The sequence below is a fragment of the Metschnikowia bicuspidata genome (genome assembly GCF_001664035.1).
Source record: "Metschnikowia bicuspidata var. bicuspidata NRRL YB-4993 chromosome Unknown METBIscaffold_3, whole genome shotgun sequence".
NCBI classification, from domain to species: domain Eukaryota; kingdom Fungi; phylum Ascomycota; class Pichiomycetes; order Serinales; family Metschnikowiaceae; genus Metschnikowia; species Metschnikowia bicuspidata.
In genome coordinates, this window is record NW_017387733.1 from 1,729,699 (window position 1) to 1,749,801 (window position 20,103).

The 20,103-nt window shown below is 50.4% G+C and overlaps 5 protein-coding genes and 1 non-coding gene across 6 annotated transcripts; 2 read left to right on the plus strand and 4 right to left on the minus strand.

The window, feature by feature from the left end:
• Positions 1–74: 74 nt before the first annotated feature.
• Positions 75–1,679, minus strand: METBIDRAFT_41095 (uncharacterized protein; the record flags this gene model as incomplete). Its single annotated transcript, XM_018857353.1, has 1 exon — positions 75–1,679. One exon carries the CDS (start codon positions 1,677–1,679, stop codon positions 75–77), a length of 1,605 nt encoding a protein of 534 aa, XP_018711943.1.
• A 620-nt stretch (positions 1,680–2,299) lies between these two features.
• PDB1 (pyruvate dehydrogenase (acetyl-transferring) subunit E1 beta) lies at positions 2,300–3,388 on the minus strand (the record flags this gene model as incomplete). Its single annotated transcript, XM_018857419.1, has 1 exon — positions 2,300–3,388. One exon carries the CDS (start codon positions 3,386–3,388, stop codon positions 2,300–2,302), a length of 1,089 nt encoding a protein of 362 aa, XP_018711944.1.
• Positions 3,389–8,570: 5,182 nt separating this feature from the next.
• Positions 8,571–8,643, plus strand: METBIDRAFT_t133. Its single transcript has one exon. It is a non-coding gene; the product is annotated as a tRNA-Thr (tRNA).
• Positions 8,644–11,152: 2,509 nt separating this feature from the next.
• On the plus strand, positions 11,153–12,912 carry METBIDRAFT_78400 (uncharacterized protein; the record flags this gene model as incomplete). Its single annotated transcript, XM_018858876.1, has 2 exons — positions 11,153–11,262; positions 11,577–12,912. The coding sequence occupies 2 exons, from the start codon at positions 11,153–11,155 to the stop codon at positions 12,910–12,912; spliced, it is 1,446 nt and encodes a 481-aa protein (XP_018711945.1).
• Positions 12,913–13,209: 297 nt separating this feature from the next.
• AXL2 (Axl2p) lies at positions 13,210–15,735 on the minus strand (the record flags this gene model as incomplete). Its single annotated transcript, XM_018854129.1, has 1 exon — positions 13,210–15,735. One exon carries the CDS (start codon positions 15,733–15,735, stop codon positions 13,210–13,212), a length of 2,526 nt encoding a protein of 841 aa, XP_018711946.1.
• Positions 15,736–18,783: 3,048 nt separating this feature from the next.
• Positions 18,784–19,692, minus strand: METBIDRAFT_42379 (uncharacterized protein; the record flags this gene model as incomplete). Its single annotated transcript, XM_018857537.1, has 1 exon — positions 18,784–19,692. The coding sequence occupies one exon, from the start codon at positions 19,690–19,692 to the stop codon at positions 18,784–18,786; it is 909 nt and encodes a 302-aa protein (XP_018711947.1).
• Between the last annotated feature and the right edge of the window lie 411 nt (positions 19,693–20,103).

The following is a 20,103-nucleotide window of genomic DNA, read 5'->3' on the forward strand; positions in this document are numbered from 1 at the left end:
TCTACAGAAGAAAGAACATTGGCTGGGTGGGCCGCTTCGTGTATGACATAGAATACACAAATGACCAAGTCCAATCAGGCTTTATTCACCCGCCAAGCGGATTGGGGAAGTGCTTGCAAATGCATGACTCGCCGTTTGGCCCAGAACCAGATGAGGACGCCAAGCGAGATGCAGATGGTGCTGGTGTAGAAGTACCCATCACGCACGATGTGGACAGACGCGCCCGTTGCCAAGCACGACTGCTTCTCCTCGTCAGAATAGATGGGGTACACCGTGGTCGTGGACTGCACGTGGCACGTGGCCAAGGTGAACTTGTCGATCAAGTAGAATATGATCAACTTGGGCCACGTGCCACCGTAATTGGAAAGTGTGTTGAGTGCCGTCAAGTACGTGCCGCCGATGGCCGGGTCCGCAATCCTGGTGTGGAATGCGCAGAGCGAAACAAACTGGATGGTCGACATGAACGACCCGAGCAAGTGCTGCACGATGATGACAAGAAACAATCTGTACGGCACCTCGCCGTTCTCGATCTTGGGGAAGTAGTAGAGAATCAAGTGGGCCCAGAGAGCCGCGAACAAGCGGCCGGCGAAGCCGATCAACCACGGCTTCAAGGGGCTTTTCCCCGACGACCAGCGGCCGGCATAGTAGCCGAAGATCATCTCGAAGGGGAAGTCAATCAACACGGTGATGGAGAGGTCCTCTTTGGTGAGGCCCTTCTCCAAAAGCTTGAGGTTGGTGGCGGCCTCGTTGACCTGGAACCCGAGCTTGGCCAACAACAAAATCACCATCAACGTCTGCACATTGGGGAGCTTGAACACGGCAATCATCGACACGTACACCGTCTTCAACTCCTGCCAGTACTTGGGCGCCAGGGCCGTGTACCGATTGTGGTGGTCTTCGTTCTTGTAGTGCTCCATGGAGTGCTTCTCGCTGTTCCGCGTGCGCAAGTGGGACGGCTCCTCGGGGATGAAGAACATCACCACGGTCACAATCAAGTACATCCACCCCCAGAACGAGAGGTAGCTGCCCAAGTCGAAGAGGCCCTCTTCGAGCGGAGTGCTGCGCAAGTATTTGTTGGCGAACTCGGGGGAGCTGAGTGCCAAGAACACCGTGAAGCTGGAGAAGTAGCCGCAGTTCATGCCGATGGTCTGCGCCGTGGACGCGAACGACAAGCTTTCGGGCGAGAGACACGTCAAGGCCCAGCCATCAACGGCTATATCCTGCGTGGCGCAGAGAAACACCAACAGGAAGAAGCAGAACGTGATTGTCTGCAAATGCGAGGCCGGGTCCGCCATGAACTTGTCGATGACCAGCCCCAAGTATAGAAGCGTGAGCCCCGAAACCAGCTGCACGGGCAAGATCCACGACTTGCGCCGCCCGATGTTTTTGCTGTATATCGCGTCCACGATGGGCGACCAGAGGAGCTTGAGCGAGTACGGGTACGAGGCCAACGAGAACACGCCGACCTGCGAATACGAGAGCTTGGACTTCAAGATGAACGGCACCGAGCCGAACGCTAGCCCCACCGGCACGCCCTGGAGCGTGTACAAGAGAATCAAGACTACGAAGTTCAAGTAGTCTTTCCGCGGGAGCACCACTGTTTTAGCCGCCTGTTTCTTTGGCGCCATGTGGGGCGCCGTCACGGGGAGCAACCCGTCGTTTTCCTCGTCGAAAGCCATGTGTCCCACGGGCGTATGGGCCACCAGAACGCGGGGTTTTTCGCTCATTTCAGGCCACGGGTCGTCGTGTGGCTCGGCGATGCTCTGCCGCTTGTGCACGTCCATTTTCTATGGATCCGTGTGTGTGTTTTTCAGGTATAAGGAGGGACAAATCAACGCAGTAGTCTGGGCGTGCGTCTTGTGCGGATGGTCAGTGGGCCACAGCAGGGGCAAATAATTTGAAGCAAGGGCGAGTAGTTGAAGCAGGGCAGAATTGAGTGCTTGGGCTCAATTGGGGTTTGATTCTTTTGTTTTTTTGGTGTTTCCACGCTGCCTGGCTGAGTGCTAAGAGGCTGTGGAGTATTGAATGGATCAACGCCTTTTGGTGCGGGTGAGGCTGAAGAACGCCGCAGGGCCTGGGCCGCGTCGACAGGAAGTAGAACAAAAAACGAGAAAAAAATAAATATGAGAAAAGAAAAAGCGAACAGGTGCCGGCAGCGTCGATCGGGGCGGGCCCACGACATATACGGGATGCCGTCACGGGCGGCGGGACTAGCACACATGTATTCTATTGATATATTGTCGAACGATGGTGGAGCGGCGTGCGTACGTGCAGGCCGCCCGGAAACCAGATCATACCCTTACAACCCCAAAACCTTTCTGGAAGCTCTCAACACCACGTCGGCGTCAGGGAACGCAAAGTCCTCCAACTCCTTGGCGTAAGGGGTGGGCACCTCGCATCCGGTGACTCTCTCGACAGGCGAGTCCAAGTAGTCGAAGGCCTCGGACTCCATGATCTGGGCGCAGATCTCGGAACCAACGCCAAAGGCAGGGAACCCAGCCTCGACGGTGACCAAGTGGCCGGTCTTCTTGACGGACTGCACAATCGCAGGTACGTCCAAAGGCTTGATGGAGCGCAAGTTGATGACCTCGGCGGCGACGCCGTATTGCTTGTCCAAGATCTCCGCAGCCTGGAGACAGTGCATGACGTTTCTGGTGTGCGACACCAAGGTGATGTCGGCACCCTCTCTCTCGATCTTGGCCTTGCCGAAGGGGATCACGTAGTCCGTGGACAAGGCCTCCTCGGAGACCTCGAAGGACTCACCGTAAGACATCTCGTTCTCCAAAAACACCACGGGGTTGGGGTCTCTGACCGCAGCCTTGAACAAGCCTCTGTAGTCCTCCGCAGAGTATGGCGACACGACCTTCAAGCCGGGGATGGAGCCGTACCACGCGGCGTAGCACTGCGAGTGCTGTGCGGCTACGCCGGCCGCGGCACCGTTGGGGCCTCTGAAGGTGATGTTGCAAGGCTGGATGCCTCCGGACATGTACAAGGTCTTGGCGGCGGAGTTGATGATGTGGTCGATGGATTGCATGGCGAAGTTGAACGTCATGAACTCACACACGGGCTTCAAGCCGGCCAACGCAGCGCCGACGGTCAAGCCGGTGAACCCCATCTCCGTGATGGGCGTGTCAATGACTCTGCGCTCGCCGAAACGGTCGAGAAGCCCACGCGACACCTTGTAAGCACCGTTGTACTGGGCCACCTCCTCGCCCATGAGGAACACGTCGTCGTCGCGGTCCAACTCCTCGGCGATGGCCGAGTTCAAGGCGTCTCTGACGGTCATGGTCTTGGCGCCCGAGCTGCCGGAGGCCATTCTCATCGACGACGCGGCCTGTGCGCGGGCGGCCATAAGGGAAGTCTTGGCGACACTGGACAATCTGGACATGATGTGCGGTGTGGCGGTTTGTTTTTGTGTGGGTTTTCCTTGCTGGAGGCGTAGGTTTGTTGTGGGCCGAAGAGCGAAAACCGACCGCGGGCCGCAACACGCACCCAGATCTGCGACGGAACGATGAGGACCGGGTAGGCGTGGTGCGCGCGGAGGTACAGATCCGAGCAGCGGGGGGCGAATGCACTGGTGCATTTTTTTGGTGGGCCGCGAGGCTGGCTCTGGGCTCCCCCTTATTCCCGGATGCACGGGTGCACGGGGCAGGAAGAAGGGGCACGGTGCTGTGCCAGCAAATGGGACGTCGGTCTATCTTGGCAATTTTGGGAGTGGGCGGGTGTTTTTGTAAGCCTCTTGAGTTGTTTGTGTGTTTGTGTTTGCCATCTCCTGGGTTTGATGCATTTATTCCGGGGTGTTATTAAGTGTTGAGTTGCCATTTTCTTTCCCGCGTGGTGTTTTTGGGGGAAAAAACAAAGGCTGTCATTCGTGGCCCAACTCGAAGACTGGACCTTCATGAAAAATGAAATACAGAGAAACCGCTTATAGCAGCAAACTGGACTGATCCGACATTGAGCTCTGTCGTGGTGATTATCCCTGTTTAGTTTTTAGCATGGAAAACCCGCTCCGTGTGTTTCCGACTGTATTATGCTGCCACACAATTTGCGGCCTCGCGGTAGCCCTTTGATAGCCGCCCAGTAGACAGCCACAATCATATACCCTTAAGGCCATACAAAGAATGAGGCGCTAGAAACAGCGGGCCAAGCTGCTGTGTCTAGCTATGCTCTTTTCTGTATCCGCTTCTTGACAGCTCTTTTGCGCCCGTCCCAATAATTCCCTTACAAAGCACTTGAACACAGACGATCAAGGAAGAAGTTCACGCAAATGACCGATTTCACCAAAATTGCTCTATATTCAAAAAAGTGGAAGAAGTGAGCGAAGATTGCAAGACCAGCGGCAGAGAGAGAAAGAGAAAGAGCGCATTCATTCATGGCGCGCCTATAAGAAAACAATACCCAGGCGCATCCAGAAAAACTTTGGCCCAATTTGAGTTGTGAAACCCACCTGCTCGAATTAGAAACGTCTTCCACACCAGCTAAGTGTCTACAGATTCTGCGAACCTTGAAGGATAACGCTAGTGGATCTAGGTTCGTGTGAGCTACCCGTTGGCTGCAAAATGTGCCTATATGAAGGGCACTTAAACAAGCCATTGATGGCGGGGCAAAACCTAGCCAGAAACCAAGCTCTTCTATGCCGCACCGTTTTTGCAGCTGAAAGAATAAATAAATTCTAGTTCAACTCTACGCTTTTACCAACTGCCTGGCCGGTGAGGGATGAAAATAACATTCCTAAAATAAGTCCATGACGAAGTCAGAAATTAAAGGGCTACTGCCGCATCTCAGATGTTAGCCAAAGTATGAGCTCTTTCCTCCAACTCGTTGTTGTAGTTGGCCGAATATTCGAATGCATTAATGGTGCGTTATGCGAGGAATACCGTGGAAACACCTAATTTGCCCAGAGAGCTAAGAATGACGGTGAGCTAGCTTTTCCGACACCTTTCTAAATGATATCTATTACGTTTGCACGTGAAGTTGTTTGTTTGTCTACTCGCTCGATGTTGGGTGATAGGCTCTAACTGCGATCGCAACCACGAAAATAAAGGACCAACAAATGTGAGAGTTTGAATCAAACAATAAAGCTGCTCTTCGAGCAGACTTAGCTCCATTATCATTCCCGCCATACCGCCCTCATACATACATAAGCTAATTGCGGCAGCAGCTTGCTTTCTAGGTGCATCAGCGCTCTCTCTACAGCTTCATGGAAAAAGGGGCCAACTTTAAGTCATTTTTTATTTAAAACGAGCATCAATCTTGTTTTTGTCGCAGAAACAATTGGGATCAAAAGCGAGATATCTGCTGCAAGCCAATTCATAATATCGAGTCCTTATGAGGCAGAGTGGACCAGTTCAGCTCTAGGTCTTTAGTTGTTGCTAGGTCTTTAGTTGTTGCCATGTGATCAGCATCAGGACATATGTTAGCTGTATCAGGCACCCGCATCGGATGGAATGAATAAAATCATTTGCCCGTCAAGATGGTACCGCAATTGAAGTTTTATGCAACCACAATTAAGCTTCCATGATTCCGCAATGATGCTTTTTAGATCACCACTTGGATAAAAACGCATTATTTTGGTGCCCAAAATCTGCAACATAGCCTTTCATTTTGGGATATAGCAGTCATTTTCGACACTTCTAAAATTCTGAACAGGTGATTATTACATGCGTGTCCATTCATACCTCTTGCCGGAAGGGTTTTGAGCGTCGTCGCATCGACCGGTTCAATGAAAAGCGAGCTTTTCTATAGAAACCTCAAAAAGGGGAAAGGAAACCTAAAAGCCGAATTGTCAAGAAAAAGACCTACACATTTCTGCTCAAAATTAAAGAAAACATTTGCTAGAGAAGACTCAAGTGTTAAAACCATCTGAAAATGAAAAAGAATAGCCAAGGATGGGAACCGAAAATAGACTACAGAGTAGACAACAAAAAAGAATTGCCAGAGACAACAATAAAACAACGACTCTGCACTTCTTGATATCCAAACAATAGCCCAAGAACTTAAACTTCTGCTCGCATCGTCTCTGGCTTCGCTTTCGCGACAATGTGGTCGTGTCCCATTTACATGTCTTTCTGCTGACGTTGATTTTGTTACAACTCAGAACAGCCTGGAATGTTACATATAGGTGCAGGATTATGCAGGGCTCGAGGTACTGACTAAAAACTGACGTTGCTCTGAATTCTGGCCACTGGCACCAACATTCTGAAGAAAAAGTTGTATTGATTGATGGGCAGTATAGCTGCCGATATTTATCCTACTCAGCTCATGCAGCACTTACAAAATGGCCATGATCTCAGGAGTTCTGAGCTATATGGGTTATGTCTTGCTTATTTTCATCAAGTTTTGTTTCGTTCCAAATTCGGGTAGGACCTTGGTGGCTGGCTGACTTCTTGCATATCAGGCGCACGGAAGGACGTAAGATAATGTGCAGATGGACAGAAGCTTTGAGTCTAGACCTGCCCTCTTTACTATTATTTATGTTCTTGGTGGTTATATTCATCTGACGAAGGACAGCTGACACGATTTTATATTATTTTAACGTGTGCTTTCTACGATCTGCAGTTTCGCGTTGGTTGAATATATTGTAGTTGCCCATGCCGATTGTAGAGGCGTCTCCGGTGCCACCGCCTATTTAGGTACACACCTGCTACATCGAAACAAGTGACAAGGGCCAATTGTGAGTACTTCTTTCAGCGGAAGCTGGGCTGAAGAGATTATCTCTTGAAGAGCCTGGTCACTATGCGCGTATAATATTTTGATGCTACGTGAGATTTGTCCAGGGCTAATGATATGCTGTCTGGGGGTGCTCAAGGTAAGTGGTGCGGCATCAATAACCTAAAGCACATCACAGATTGTATGGAGAGTGAGGATTATCAGCGATACAGCCAAATATGAATGTAGCCGCTAGTGTGCGAGACAGTAGAAAAATACAGAGCCAGCGATCTCCAAAGGTCCTTGATACTTTGCCATAATTAGATAAGTTTGTTCAGGTACAGCTCTGAGTATGACAGGCCCTCGCAGCAACAATTATACACATGAGATGTTTTATCAAGACCGCATCCAAAGAGCACGTTTAAGAAGGATGAAGAGAAACACAGTATAGCAAGACCAAACCATGCTTATACAATTAAATACCCATATATTATTCGAAAAAGGTTCTGTAGGAAGGAATATGTAAACAGAATTGTTTGCTCGTAATTAAGCTGTTGTGTTTCTGCCGAAAAAAACGGTAAATCTCTGAAAGCTTCAAAAAAGCTGTTTATTGCTAACAAAAAGGCATTCCCCAAGATTCTTAAAAAATGTTTGCAAAATGATCTCTATCAGGAATGCCTGGAGAAATATTTAGACTGATTAGAGGTGTACCGTCCCACAGGATGAACGCATAATCATCTCCGAAGATACGGCTACCCGTTTCCTGAAATCGCCTCACCCCCATTCAAGGTGCAGATGACCTTCTGTGAAAAGCCAATTTGGTGGTTTTCAAAGATTTGTGACAATACTTCTTCCAGTAGAGGGACTGAAGCTGTGATCTTACCTGTCTCTTTTTGTCGTGTAAGACTTCAAAACTTCAAAACATATAACTTGATTGTACGTTGAAGCTTAAGCAATGTGAGATATATTTAAACATAGGTTTAATATCATTCTTCAAGTACACATGAGGCATTTTTGAGTCTAATAATGCATCCAATGTTTGTGATTAAAAGACAAACCAAAGGGAAAAAACTTTCAACCAGCTCCAGGAATCTACCTTTTTTGGCGGCTTAATCCGATTAAGGGAACAAACCTATGAAATATAATGTAAGATCCACACACGTACCTGGTGTGACCCGTACTTTTCTGTTATTTCAAGCCTGGGCGGTTCTCTTGGCACATATTGGATATCACCTAATTGATTCCCAAGATAAGTCCCCTCTTTTTTGTTAGATTCATCTGATTATAAGAGCAAAAGTATGTATTGTTTTGGTAAATTCATCTGACTAATGAGGCAAAAAATATGAATAATATATATAAAAATGCTTTAAATCGCCCCCTGATACGTACTAAGTGTCGAAACTCGGCCCGTTCCCTTCCGTTAGTCACGGCCTGGACAGTCCTCATGGCCCGTATCTGTTTCCGTGTCAGATATTACGTCATCGACTCCTAAGATAGGTCTCCAGTAGTAGTCGCTTCAACTCAGATGGTTATAGCGGACTAAAGGAGCCCACTTCCGACGACTCGCCACGCCTTCTGGTGTAGATCTTGAAAATCGTGGTGACGAACCAATTTAATGTTGTTAAGTACTCCTTTTTTTTTTTGGTTAGATTCATCTGATTAAAGGGGCAAAACTATATAACGAATATATATAAAAAACCCTTAAACAGCTCCCAGCTACGTACCAAGTGTCTTAGCTCGGCCCGTCCCCTTCCGAAGGAGTTGTCGGCTTTAAATAGCCCCCCAAGCAGGCGCAAAAAAGTGACACTTTAAACTAAAATTATATTTAAAAACAAATCCAGTTCAAAACATACATCAGTACATAAGTAAACTCAACGATTCTAGTTTATCTGAAAATACTAGACCGCAATTGTTTCATTGAAGCCTTTATGGCCAAGTTGGTAAGCCACCTCACTAGTAATGAGGAGATCGTCAGTTCGAATCTGGCTGAAGGCATATTTTTATTTTGGGAAGTTTGGCTTTCCTTGCTACTTTTTAATCGAAGTACATACACAAGAGTTAAGAAAAGTATAGTCGCAAGAGCTACATTTGTCTAAGCAAAGACCAATTTTGTCGAATTGTTTGATTTTGGTGCGCAAGTTAATTTGAGATAGGTTTCGTGGACTAAGTGGAGAAGACTGAACATAAACAATAAAAACGCCTCGAGTTTCCGCGGAATTCTCATTCGCAGCAGTATAGGCGAGACGCATACAGTAATGCCCCAAAGATTATTGAAGCTTGAATTCGATTGTTCTATGTTAAGACCCGTTAGCCGCTTTAGCCGCAAAGAGAATTGGTCAAAAACCACTGTCACAATCAATGTCGTCTAGTAGATAGCACATGTGCCGTATACCACTGATGGAGACCTTTTTATTTAATCATTCGAGTGCTTCAGTCATGATCGATATTTGTGATGCTCTTTGCTGTGATTACTAAAGAAAATGGTATTTTAAAATTCTATCGGCCGTTTGGCTCCCAATAGCTTTTTCTTGATTGATACTGGCCCCACTAGATTGTTCTAGTTCTTCTGACACACATAAGTACACCAGGTTATTGTTAGAACCACCCAATTTTTAGAATTTAGACGATTCAGCTGAAGGTCAACTTATATTAAATATTATTGCATACAAGCTGGTACAACAATATGGTTGCAAATTACAATGAAAGAGTCAAGTAGAGACGAATGGTTTTCGTTTCATGCATTCTACCACACGCCGAAATTCATATTGATAACCAATCTCAAGGAGATATTCATTTATGTTTCAAGACAAATCTGACTATATAAAGAAGAAGTTTTCACTTTGTTTGCTCATTCAATATTAAAACAAACATCTTGCAACAATATGAAGCTACTCACATCAATCACTCTTCTCACTTTGGTCATTACTGAAGTAGTACTAGCAAACGGATACTTCTACATAAAAAACGCTGACAGTAATAAAGAGATAGATACGCCATAAGTTTCCGGTTTGAACAAAGTCGTTGCAAGTACCCGTGAATTCTACTTCAATGTAGACAACGGGATCTATAGTGCTGTGCAAAAGGCATACTTGCGAGTCGAAAATAACACACTCACCTTGGGTGAAAGGGATCAAAATCTCACGATCAGCGTGCCTGAGAGTATCGATCGCCCACTTTTGAAAATGAGAGGTAGTGAAACCTTTTATGTCTGTGCAGACAGAAGAATCCGCACCAACGCCATTTGCAAAGATGCAGAGAGGGTTCATATCTCTTATATAGCGGAGTAGTATAGCCCACACATATCACTACTGGGCCTGTATGCGACAAAATGACAAGCTAGCATTGGTCTGTTCGAATGTCAGTTAGTATTTCTTCAATAAACACAAATCTTCAAAATAATGATTGCCCCCAGGAAGGAGAACTTAAAAGATAGCAAGACACAAAGACCTATTGAGCTTTCGGAGCAGATCGTGTGGCTACAGAAGATCCAATATTTTGCAAAATCACCCAAACTCAAAAATAGGAAGTTTTTGTCGCATAATGGGAGGATTCCGTTTCGTTACTAGCTGTAGCACTGCGTATTAGCTGAGAGTTCCAAATTATCTATGAGTCAGTGTCATCAACCTAATTATGTCTGAACTGACTAATTAACCGAGTTGACCTGATAGAAGCTGCGTTTAGGATTCGTGTCATACTAATTGAGACCAATTATAATGATGTGCTGTACTTCAGAAATTGCCCAAGTATATGCAGATAAGCTCACGAGTTTGAATCTGATGGGAACGCGATATACTGGTGTATGATATTAAATTGAAGAACACCAGAAAGATATATGCTAGTACACCGAAGGGGCCCAACTTAGTGTATCAAAACTGCCTTGCTTTCTCCATACCTCTTTACTTTATTTTCAAAAGCTTCATTTGCAACTAGGGATTCCCATGTTACGGCTGCATTCGAACCTGATGTCACGTGACCACCGGTCACGAGGAACTTCTGGCGACAATGGTATCACATCCACATATAACATTGCACTGTTCTTTTCCAGCAGGACTGTCTAAGAATGAGCTGAGATTTGTGATGTGTGTGCTCTCTTTTTTGGGCTCGTGTGGCCGTGGTTATTCCCCGCCTACAAGAAACCAACATGTTCGCACACGTTGAGCCAAGGCTGTACCCATTTCATGTTAGCAGTCAAATGCCGAAAACAATCTGCAAGTTATCACAGGCTTTTACTTTCTCGAGTGCTTTCTTCTAGAAAGCAAAGCAATTCTTTTATGGGAAGCAGATTCGGCCAGATTAGATTGCACTCTAATGCTAGCACTTGTTGGCAATAGCTACTATAACCCAGCCAGTGGAGTCACACAAACCTCGTGGCCAATACAAAGTTCTGCCGCGGGGAAATCAAACTCTAACAGTTCCCCTCCTTTTCCTGAGAGTGCATGTTTTTGCAATCGATGGTTTTTTTCAAAAACCGGCAACTCTTTCCCATTTTCAAACATCGTCTTCAATGCACACTCCGTTGCTCGCTTATCAGGCCCTGGAAACGCCGGCCCAACATTTGGGACCCGAAAAGCCCCGGGGCCCTATCGCCCAGTCGCACCCCGCCCATCTCGCCTGGTCACACCCGTGCACCTGCGATCCGCGCGGCCCTATCTTATAAACCTCAGCCAAACCAGGCAATGTACTCCTCTTGTTTTCTTACAAACTTCACATATCCTGCGATCCTGCTTTCACCCTCAACCACAATTTTATAGTATCCTCTCCACAATGCTGTTTGTCAGGACTTTCTCGCAGAGGGTGCCACGGGTTGCGCGCTCTGCCACAAAAACCACAGGCCCCTCCCCCTTATTTAGCCGCGCTCTATTAGCCGCCGGCGGCAGAAATTACAACACCTCACAAAACGAGCCCACGACCCCTGACGCGGACGCCAGCGCCACGGTGAACGCCGAGCAGCGTGACAATCTGGTCATGGCCCCCGTGGCCACGTGGTTGGACGCGTTGACGGAACGGTCCAAGCAGTTGAAGGACGGCAAGACCTTGGACTCGTACAGCTACATGAACCCAAAAACTACCAAGGTTTCCGAGAGAACACGCAGCGAGTCGTTCTCGTACGTGGCTCTCCCGTTCAAGGACGACAAGTGGCTTTGTGACTCGTACATCAACGCGTTTGGCCGCTTGCGCGTGGGCCAGATGTTCCAGGACTTAGACGCGTTGGCCGGCCGCATTGCCTACAAGCACTGTGCCCCCGCGGAACCCGTGAACGTGACCGCGTCGGTTGATCGCATTCTCATGTTGCGGAAGGTGGACGAGATCCAGAACTACAACTTCGTGTTGGCCGGTGCGGTTTCGTGGACAGGCCGCTCGTCCATGGAGATCACCGTCAAGGGTTACGCGTTCGAGGACCTGGTGCCTACCGAGTTCACCGAGGCAGACTTGCCCTCGGACAAGGTGTTCTTGACCGCCAACTTCACCTTCGTTGCGAGGAACCCATTGACACACAAGTCCTTTGCCATCAACCGCTTGCTCCCCGTCAGCGAGCAGGAGTGGATCGACTACAGACGGGCAGAGTCCTACAACGCCAAAAAGAAGTTGGCTGCCAAGAACAGCTCCATCATTGAGCCCAGCGACGAAGAAACCCGCCTCGTGCACGACATGTGGAAAGCGTCCAAGCAGCTTGGCGCGCCAAGTGAAAACCTCAAGCTCATGAAGAACTCGAAGTTCACCTCCACGTTGTTCATGCAGCCCCAGTACCGGAACAGGCACTCGTACATGATTTTTGGTGGCTACCTCTTGCGTCAGGCTTTCGAGTTGGCGTACTGCGCCGCCGCCGCGTTCACCTCCGCGGGTCCACGGTTCGTTTCCTTGGACTCCACAACATTCAAAGCCCCTGTTCCGGTCGGCTCTGTCTTGTCCATGGACGCCTCGGTCTCATACACCGAGCACTTGCTGGACAGCACCAGCGCCTCCAAGCTGAAGTCGCCTTTTAACTTGCCTCCCACAAACAAGATCTCGAAAAATCCTGAAGCATTCTTGCTGGAGCCAGGCACCTTGGTCCAAGTAAAGGTGGATACTCACATCACGAATTTGGACTCGTCTGAGTCGAAGGAGTGTGGTTGTTTCATCTACTCGTTCTTCGTGCCGGGAAGCTCTAGCAAACACCCTCTTGCCTCGGTGGTTCCGCAGACTTATTCCGAGATGATGGACTATGTTGAGGGTAGAAGAAGAGCACACGACACTGCCAACTACGTCGATGCCATTTCTAGTTAGACCGTATGGAGCCTATCTTTTTCAACATCGCCAATCTATAGACTTAATTCCAAGTAATTTACCTCAAGCACTTGACGCATACCATGCTGCCTTTTAACTCTCCTTCGGGCCTTGACAGGGCCGAATGTACGTAGTTACGGTGACATTCCTTCATGTCGTTACAATGCCGATTTTGCTATTTTCGTATTCATTATTGCTTCACTAGTATACATTATATTATACGGCCAGAAAGAAAGAGGGCCGATTTTGCATTGAATTTGACATTTGCACAGAGCTCGCGTTGGCTTCATGACACAGTCAGTCACTATCTTCGAATATTTGGGCTTTGCCCGCCGGGTGGTCGACGTCCTGCTGGCGAGAAGAGTCACGGAGACTGGCTTTTCTCGTGAAATTGACGAGTTTGGCCTTACTTCCTTCTAGCGCGGTATCAGCGTCGGACTCTCGGAGAGACAATTCTGAGTAAACAGAAGTCCGGGCCAAGATGTTGGCATTTGAATAAGGGCTGCTTCGCTGACGGGGGTTGTCCTCCAAGAACGACTCGGTATCTGGCGAAGGTAATAGCGTGCCATCCAAGCTGGTGGACATGTTCTGCTCGACATCCCCCGTTGATGGCTGAGGGCTGTGGGGGTCATTGCTGGTGTTGAAGCTCGAGCCTAGAGACCCCGTCTGCAGCCCGAGGAACTTGGCTAGCAAGTTGTAGTCTGAGGACTCGGGCGTGCGAGCCATGTGATGGCTCTCTTCTTCCAGAATGTAATTGAGGCCGTTCTGGGTACCAGCGGGGTTGGGGTTGGATGGGGAGACGTGATCCGAGACGGATCCTGTCACGTTGCCATCGCTGTCCAACCTTTGGATGTTGCCCGAGCTCACGTCCCGCATTGCGCCCTCCAAGTCCGCACTTTTCCTGTTGAAGAAGCCGAGCGACAGGCTGGAGTTCCGGTTGGACGCGCTGTCGTCAACGAGCCGCACGGAAAAGAGCTGCTCCGTGGCGATGGTGCTCAGGGACATTTCCGACGCGTGCTTGTCTTGCAAGATCTTCTTCTTCATGGCATTCGAGTCGCTGGCCTCGTTGGCCCGCCAGGACATGATGGGTTTCTCGTGGGCGTCGGCGAAGAAGTCGTCGTCCGAGTCCACGTGCGTCACGCTGGAGAGCATCGAGAGGTTGTCGTTGTCGAGTTTCAAGGCGTTGAGTGCGCCCATCTGCACGGCCGTTTCCTCGTGGTCGTCGTTGCTGTTGATTCTGCCGAAGCCAGGCCCCGTGATCTCGGGCTTGCCGTCCGTGGCGGACTGGTTCTCGTCGTCGTGGCTCTTTCTGCGGCGGAAACAGCAGAAGAAGAACACGAGGAGCGCCGCGAGCAACGCGAGCAAGGGGAGGCCGATGGCCAAGCCCAAAACAAGCTTCTTGTGCGCGTCGCTGGACTTGCTGCTGGAAGACAAGCTGCCGTCGCTGGAAGCCAGGGCCGAGGAGCTCGGGGAAGTGGTGGTCGTGGCCGTGGCCGAGGAGCTGGTGGCCGAGGACGACAAAGACGACGAAGACGACAGCGCCAGGGACGTGCTGGAGAAGCCGGCCACACCAACCACGTCGAACGAGCGCAGGCCGTCGCCGAAATCGGAGGCGGCGTCCACGGTGACCTGGACCCGGGCGAAGTCCGCCGGCGCCTCGCCGTGGATGGTCAAGTTGGAGCTGTCGTACGCGAGCCACGAGGAGCCGTTGGCGAAGGACACGTCGATGGCCGTGGCGTCGAAGTCGGTGAAGTACGAGCGCAACAACTGGTACAGGAAGTACTCGCCGCGGGTGGCGTTCACGTCCGCTATGCTGTCGACGGTGAACACGGAGTCCAACGAGTCGAACAGGTAGGGCAACAGCACGGAGTCGCCGTAGACGTCCTGCACCACGACCGAGAAGTTCTGGACCAGCGACGCGTTGGGGAACGTGCCGCTCAAGGTGTACGTGTCCTCGTCGAACAGCACGTAGGCCGGCATGCCCGAGGCCGCCACGGCCGAGATGTTGTCTTTGGAGATGAGCGCGTCGTCCAAGTACACGGCGGAGAGCACGGGCACCGTGTAGGCGAACGCGGAGCCGTAGGTGCCGTTGATCTTGATGGACTCGTTGAGCGACGTGCTCAACAGATGTGCGCCCACGACGAGCTTGAACACGCCCTCGGCGCCCGCGTAGCCCCTGTAGTCGGACGCGATGAACGAGAACGCGTACTCGAGGGACGGCGCGATGTCCGACACCACGTACGGCACCTGGCCCGAGAACGTGAGCGAGGCCGCGTCGAAGGACACCCAGTTGGGGAGCGACGTGCGGTCCTCGGAGCGGCCGTAGTAGGCCACGACGGGCTGCGAGGCGTCCTCGTTCAACTGGAACACGCTCTCGGAAAACTGGAGCGAGAAGTCCTCGCCCTGCGCCACCACGAGCCCGTCCACGCCGTTGGTGTATCCGTACTGGGCGATTTCCGTGAACATCACGTCGGGGCTGGAGAGCGCGAGGCCGGAGCTGTTGGACACGAGCATGGAGTACGACGCGGAGTAGTTGGAGCGGTCGGCCGAGTCCGTGCCCACCAACGTGATGTCGAAAGTCTGCACGTCGGCCAGGGACGGCGTCCCCAGAAACGTGCGCGACAGCGGGTCGAACAGGAGCCACGCCGGAAGGCCGGCCACGCTGTACGCGATGGCCCCGCCGGCGCTGGACTTGTATGTGGTGTTGGCCAAAGTGAACAGATACGATTCGTCCACGCGGGCCACGTTGGGGAGCTGCTCGTTCATGGGCCAGCCCACGTAGACCGCCGAGACGCATGCCAAAAGTACCCACCAGAAATGCATTGTGGTGGTGGGAGAGGCGAGTGGTGAGACGCCTTTAGCCGCGGGCTTTGACCGGGATGGCTGGGTACGGAAGTCTGGCCGGAGTCTGCAGTTCCTCGGCAGAAGACTGGCGGAGGATTTAGACTGGCGGAGGACTCAGCAAATGCCCGAAAAGGATGTCTTTTCTGGGATTCGGGGGTCTCGGGGGAGGTCTATCCGTGAGATGTCGATACCTTGGATAGTGTGTTTCCGTGAGATGTCGATACCTTGGATAGTGTGTTTCCGTGAGATGTCGATACCTTGGATGGACTGTTTCCCGTGATTATATATCAATACCTTGGATGGACTGTTTCCGAGATTTCCGCTGATGAGGACTTCCACGAGATTCCAGCAGAACTATTTGAAACAGCCGTTCACGAAACTTCAACAAGTATTGAACAGAGACGTCAGCGAGTGTCTGCAACAAAAGTCCACAAAAGCACCGAGCTTGGCGTATAACTAGCTCCTTAACCAATCAAGCCTTGAAGAGCGTACAAGGTTGGACAAACGCCTAACAAACGCTTCACAAACGCTTCACAAACGCTTCACAAACGCTTCACAAACGCTTCACAAACGCCCTAAAAAACGCCAAACAAACGCTGGAACTATAGCCCCAGGCGTATCCAGCAGGCTGCAATCACACAGCAGCAACAAACGGAGAATGAAAAGAAAACGGCGCCTCTCAAATGGCTCGCAGATATGGTCGGTGTCAGAAGGCAAAGAAAAGAAGGGGCTTTGCCGGGTGAGAGAAGAGGTTGCGAACTAGAGAAGAAAACTCCCGGCTCCGTACAGGTGCGTCACTTTAGCTGCCAGCCTTGCCTGTTTGGGAATGGAGATTACGCACTAGCGCCTCTCCGAAGGAGACATAAATAGACGTGCCCAGTTTGCCGGGCCAGAGACGTGTTTCAAGTCGCGCCTCCGCGCCCCGTGTTTTGGTCCCCGCGCTCCAGGGCCGCGTGGCCCAAACAAAGAGTGCACATGGCGAGCGGCCCGGGCCATGAAGGGCCTTCAAGGGTGGGGCAAAAACAGCCAAAACAGGGCCTTTTGGAATTCAGAAAAAATCACTGTGCTCGGGCGAAGCTTGTGCAAACAGCAGTGGCTTTGGAATTTTTGTGAGGTGCCTGCGCGTGTGGTTTGCCGGGTGCCCTGGGTCTGGTCCTACAGTTATTGGCCCGCGCCAATCCAGGCCCGTCTCGCCAAACGCGCACCCCGCGTTTCAGGGCCATATTTCATGGGAAAACTTTAATAAGATATGGGTGGTCTGGGGCAAGGGCAGACGGAAGGCGGAAATAAGGGCCCACAGAAAGGCGTGTATTTTCTTCCTAGCGGCCGGCCGTCCTGAGGTTTGGCTACATGTTTTTTTTAATGAACTGCTTGGCTGATCTGGCGGATTTTTTGGATGTTTTTTGGTCATAGACGTTAATTTATTACTGTTCTCTCATTCTTTTCTGAAAGCTGGCCCTGGGCCGTATGTTTGTTGGTGCTCGCGCTCCCATGCGTCTAGGCACGGTGTTGACTTAAAGGGCCCGCGGTATGTGCAGGCATAATGGCTGGCTGCCTCGGGCCTTGTGTACAGGACCAATGGGGTCTACAGTGATCAGAAGACTGAACGGAAGCTTTGGCCAGAAGCACTTGGGGTGTGATTTCGAAACGCCGTCCAGTCTCGTGTAGGTAGTTCATTTATGGGACCACTGGCGCCAGGATGACGGCTTTGTGGTCCTTTCTTGGGTGTTTTGCGGAATTGCAATGCGCTGGGTTTCTTCCTATGCCTCGATGCTTTGCATGTACGTCTAATGCAATATTTAAAGCACCGTGTTGTCAAACGGACATCCGCAAAAGACCGATCAAGTTCTGGCATCTTGCGCTGTTTGCATTTTCAAAGCGTTGGGAGCGGCATTGTATTGTGTCTTGGAATCAATAATGGCTGCATCCTGTAGTGTCTTTTAGATAATGTTGCATCTTGTGCTACATCGTATCTCGTGCTCAGATCTGAGAATACAGTATTTGAATGTTATTGCATTTTGGATTGTACGGTGATTCTGGCAGTATCTGCGTTATAACGCAACGCTACTCAAACCTACATTGCAACTTCTGTATATCTAGTAGACTTTGAAAGTAGCATTGAAATGTAGTTTTATGCTCAAAGACAACAATCGGGTCTGGCCAGGGACAAGGGAATGAGGCTCCCCAAGCAATTAGCCAAATGTTCGGATTCAAATAGTCAAAATAGGTTTCATTGCAGGCCTTTGCCAACTGTCGTAAGAGAAGCTATTAAAAGCTTGCATCGAGATTTTTAGGTCCAGGACCGTCCAAACATTCTTCTGAGAGTGTCTCCATCTGGATACCCAAAGTCTTGGGCTTGTTCGAATCCGGCTCTGAACTGTCAACAAGTCAAACCATCGCATAGTATAGATATACTGTGCATCAATACGTCATCAGCTGTAAATGAACAGACTGCCTCAGAACTGGCTCGCAACTCCAGCTGAAACTCATGACGATACTGGACGCTTGCGTCCTTGATACTCCCATCTAGTCAGCCGCTGTGAGGTGCCGTTCGACATACTTTCGATAGAGTATATTCCAGAGCACATCATTGGGTATATAAACCTGCTTCTGTGGATGTTGCGTGTCCATTCCCTCGATATGCATACCCAAGGTATAATCGCAGAAAGCTGGATGAAATCCCCAGCCCATTCTGAGTGCTTCAGCCAGTGTCTAAGCTAAACTAAAACACTTGAGAGTGCTTGAAATGCCGTTGGACCGCCCCCGAAATCAAAGTGCACTAGAAATCATCGGGCGTATTCCCATGTATCAAGGGAGGAGAACCATAAGGCGTATTGCCGTGTTTCGAGGAAGGAGACCCATAAGGCTTCTCCAGCCAAATGGAAGAGAAAACGGAGGTGGTCACGGAGCCCCCCAGGCCACGGACTCACAAAAGCCCATGAACGAGGTCCATTAAGTGCATCGGTGTACCATCCTTCTTCATCCATCCAGTCGCATCTGATATGCTCGGGCCTATCACGCCTTTATTTACGGTGTCCGCCTTGCCCATCGTGGCGCGTAGTATACGGCCAAAACACCCAAATACCCGAAAACCAACCCCACGAGTTTCTCGGCTAATGAGTGGAAGTACATGTTAGTCACGAGCAACATGAACCACCATAGTGCGAGCAATAGCAACACCGGGGCATGAGGGGCCCTTGCCAAAAAGCGTCTGACACGCCCAGAAAGAGACGCGTCCCCGCTCGAGGAAAACAGATTTGCATTGGTGAAAAACTGGGCCCAGCCGGGCCAGAACTCTCGGACCTCATGGAACAAGTAGAGCGATGCATGCACCAAGAGGAACACGTGGCCCAGCGGATCGTGGCCACCTTCCCAAGACCCCTTCAATTTCCGGCAGCTGTACGAAGACACCGAAACAGACTCGTAGCCGGCCCCCGCCAAATAAAATTGCCTACTCAAGGCCCCGTCTAGTCCGGGCATGGCTGCCACTTTATGCGTGGGGATCAGCGCACATTTGCCGCCGGTGAGCAAGAAAACCTTGTCCATAATCGGGAGCCCAAAACACCACTGGGTGAAAAGAACCCACCAGAACGTGGCCACGGCCCATCGCAAAAACGCCACCAAGGCCAATTTGGCCCGGGCGTGCCGCGGGCGTCCCGGAATGGTGCAAGTGTAAAAAAGCACAATGGCCGCGGTGGTCCAGCCCCAGCCCCTTTTCACAAACCACTGGTTGAAAACGTTGCCCTTGTCGTTGTAGTAGTTGTAGATTTCTTCCTCCTGCGAAAACACGTGGAGAAGCTTCCCCACAATGAAGTTGACCACGAACGATAGATCAAACACCACCTCTGCCAACGATATGCCGTACTGGCTCAAGGCCTTGGATGCCCCTGCGATTTTGTCCGCATGGTCCTGGTACACGTTTTTGGGCACCGCCATGATATCAGTGGATGAGCTAGATGTATACTTCAAAAGTCGCAGTCTGGCCCTCGCAACTTGGGTGCGCACCGGGGCCTCGGAGCCATTCGGAATCACGATTTGAATGCACTTTGTAATTTCATTGACCACCGATCTCTTTTTTTCCGCACACGCCTCGAAGTATTGGCAGGATATACAGGGAATGTTTTGGGAATCTAGCCAAAAATCCCCGCTAAATGGCCTTGTAGGCAGATGCAGATCTGGGCGCGGATCCTGGCCCGAATCCTGGCCCTGGCCCTGGCCCCAGCATCTCCCTCAGGTTGCTGCATCTCTACATTGGGTGCCTCTATTCGCTGTACTTTTTTATTCGTGTCTGCTCTGAATTTGTCAGATGTACACACGCATCATGGAAATTCCATCGGGCTTTCGCCT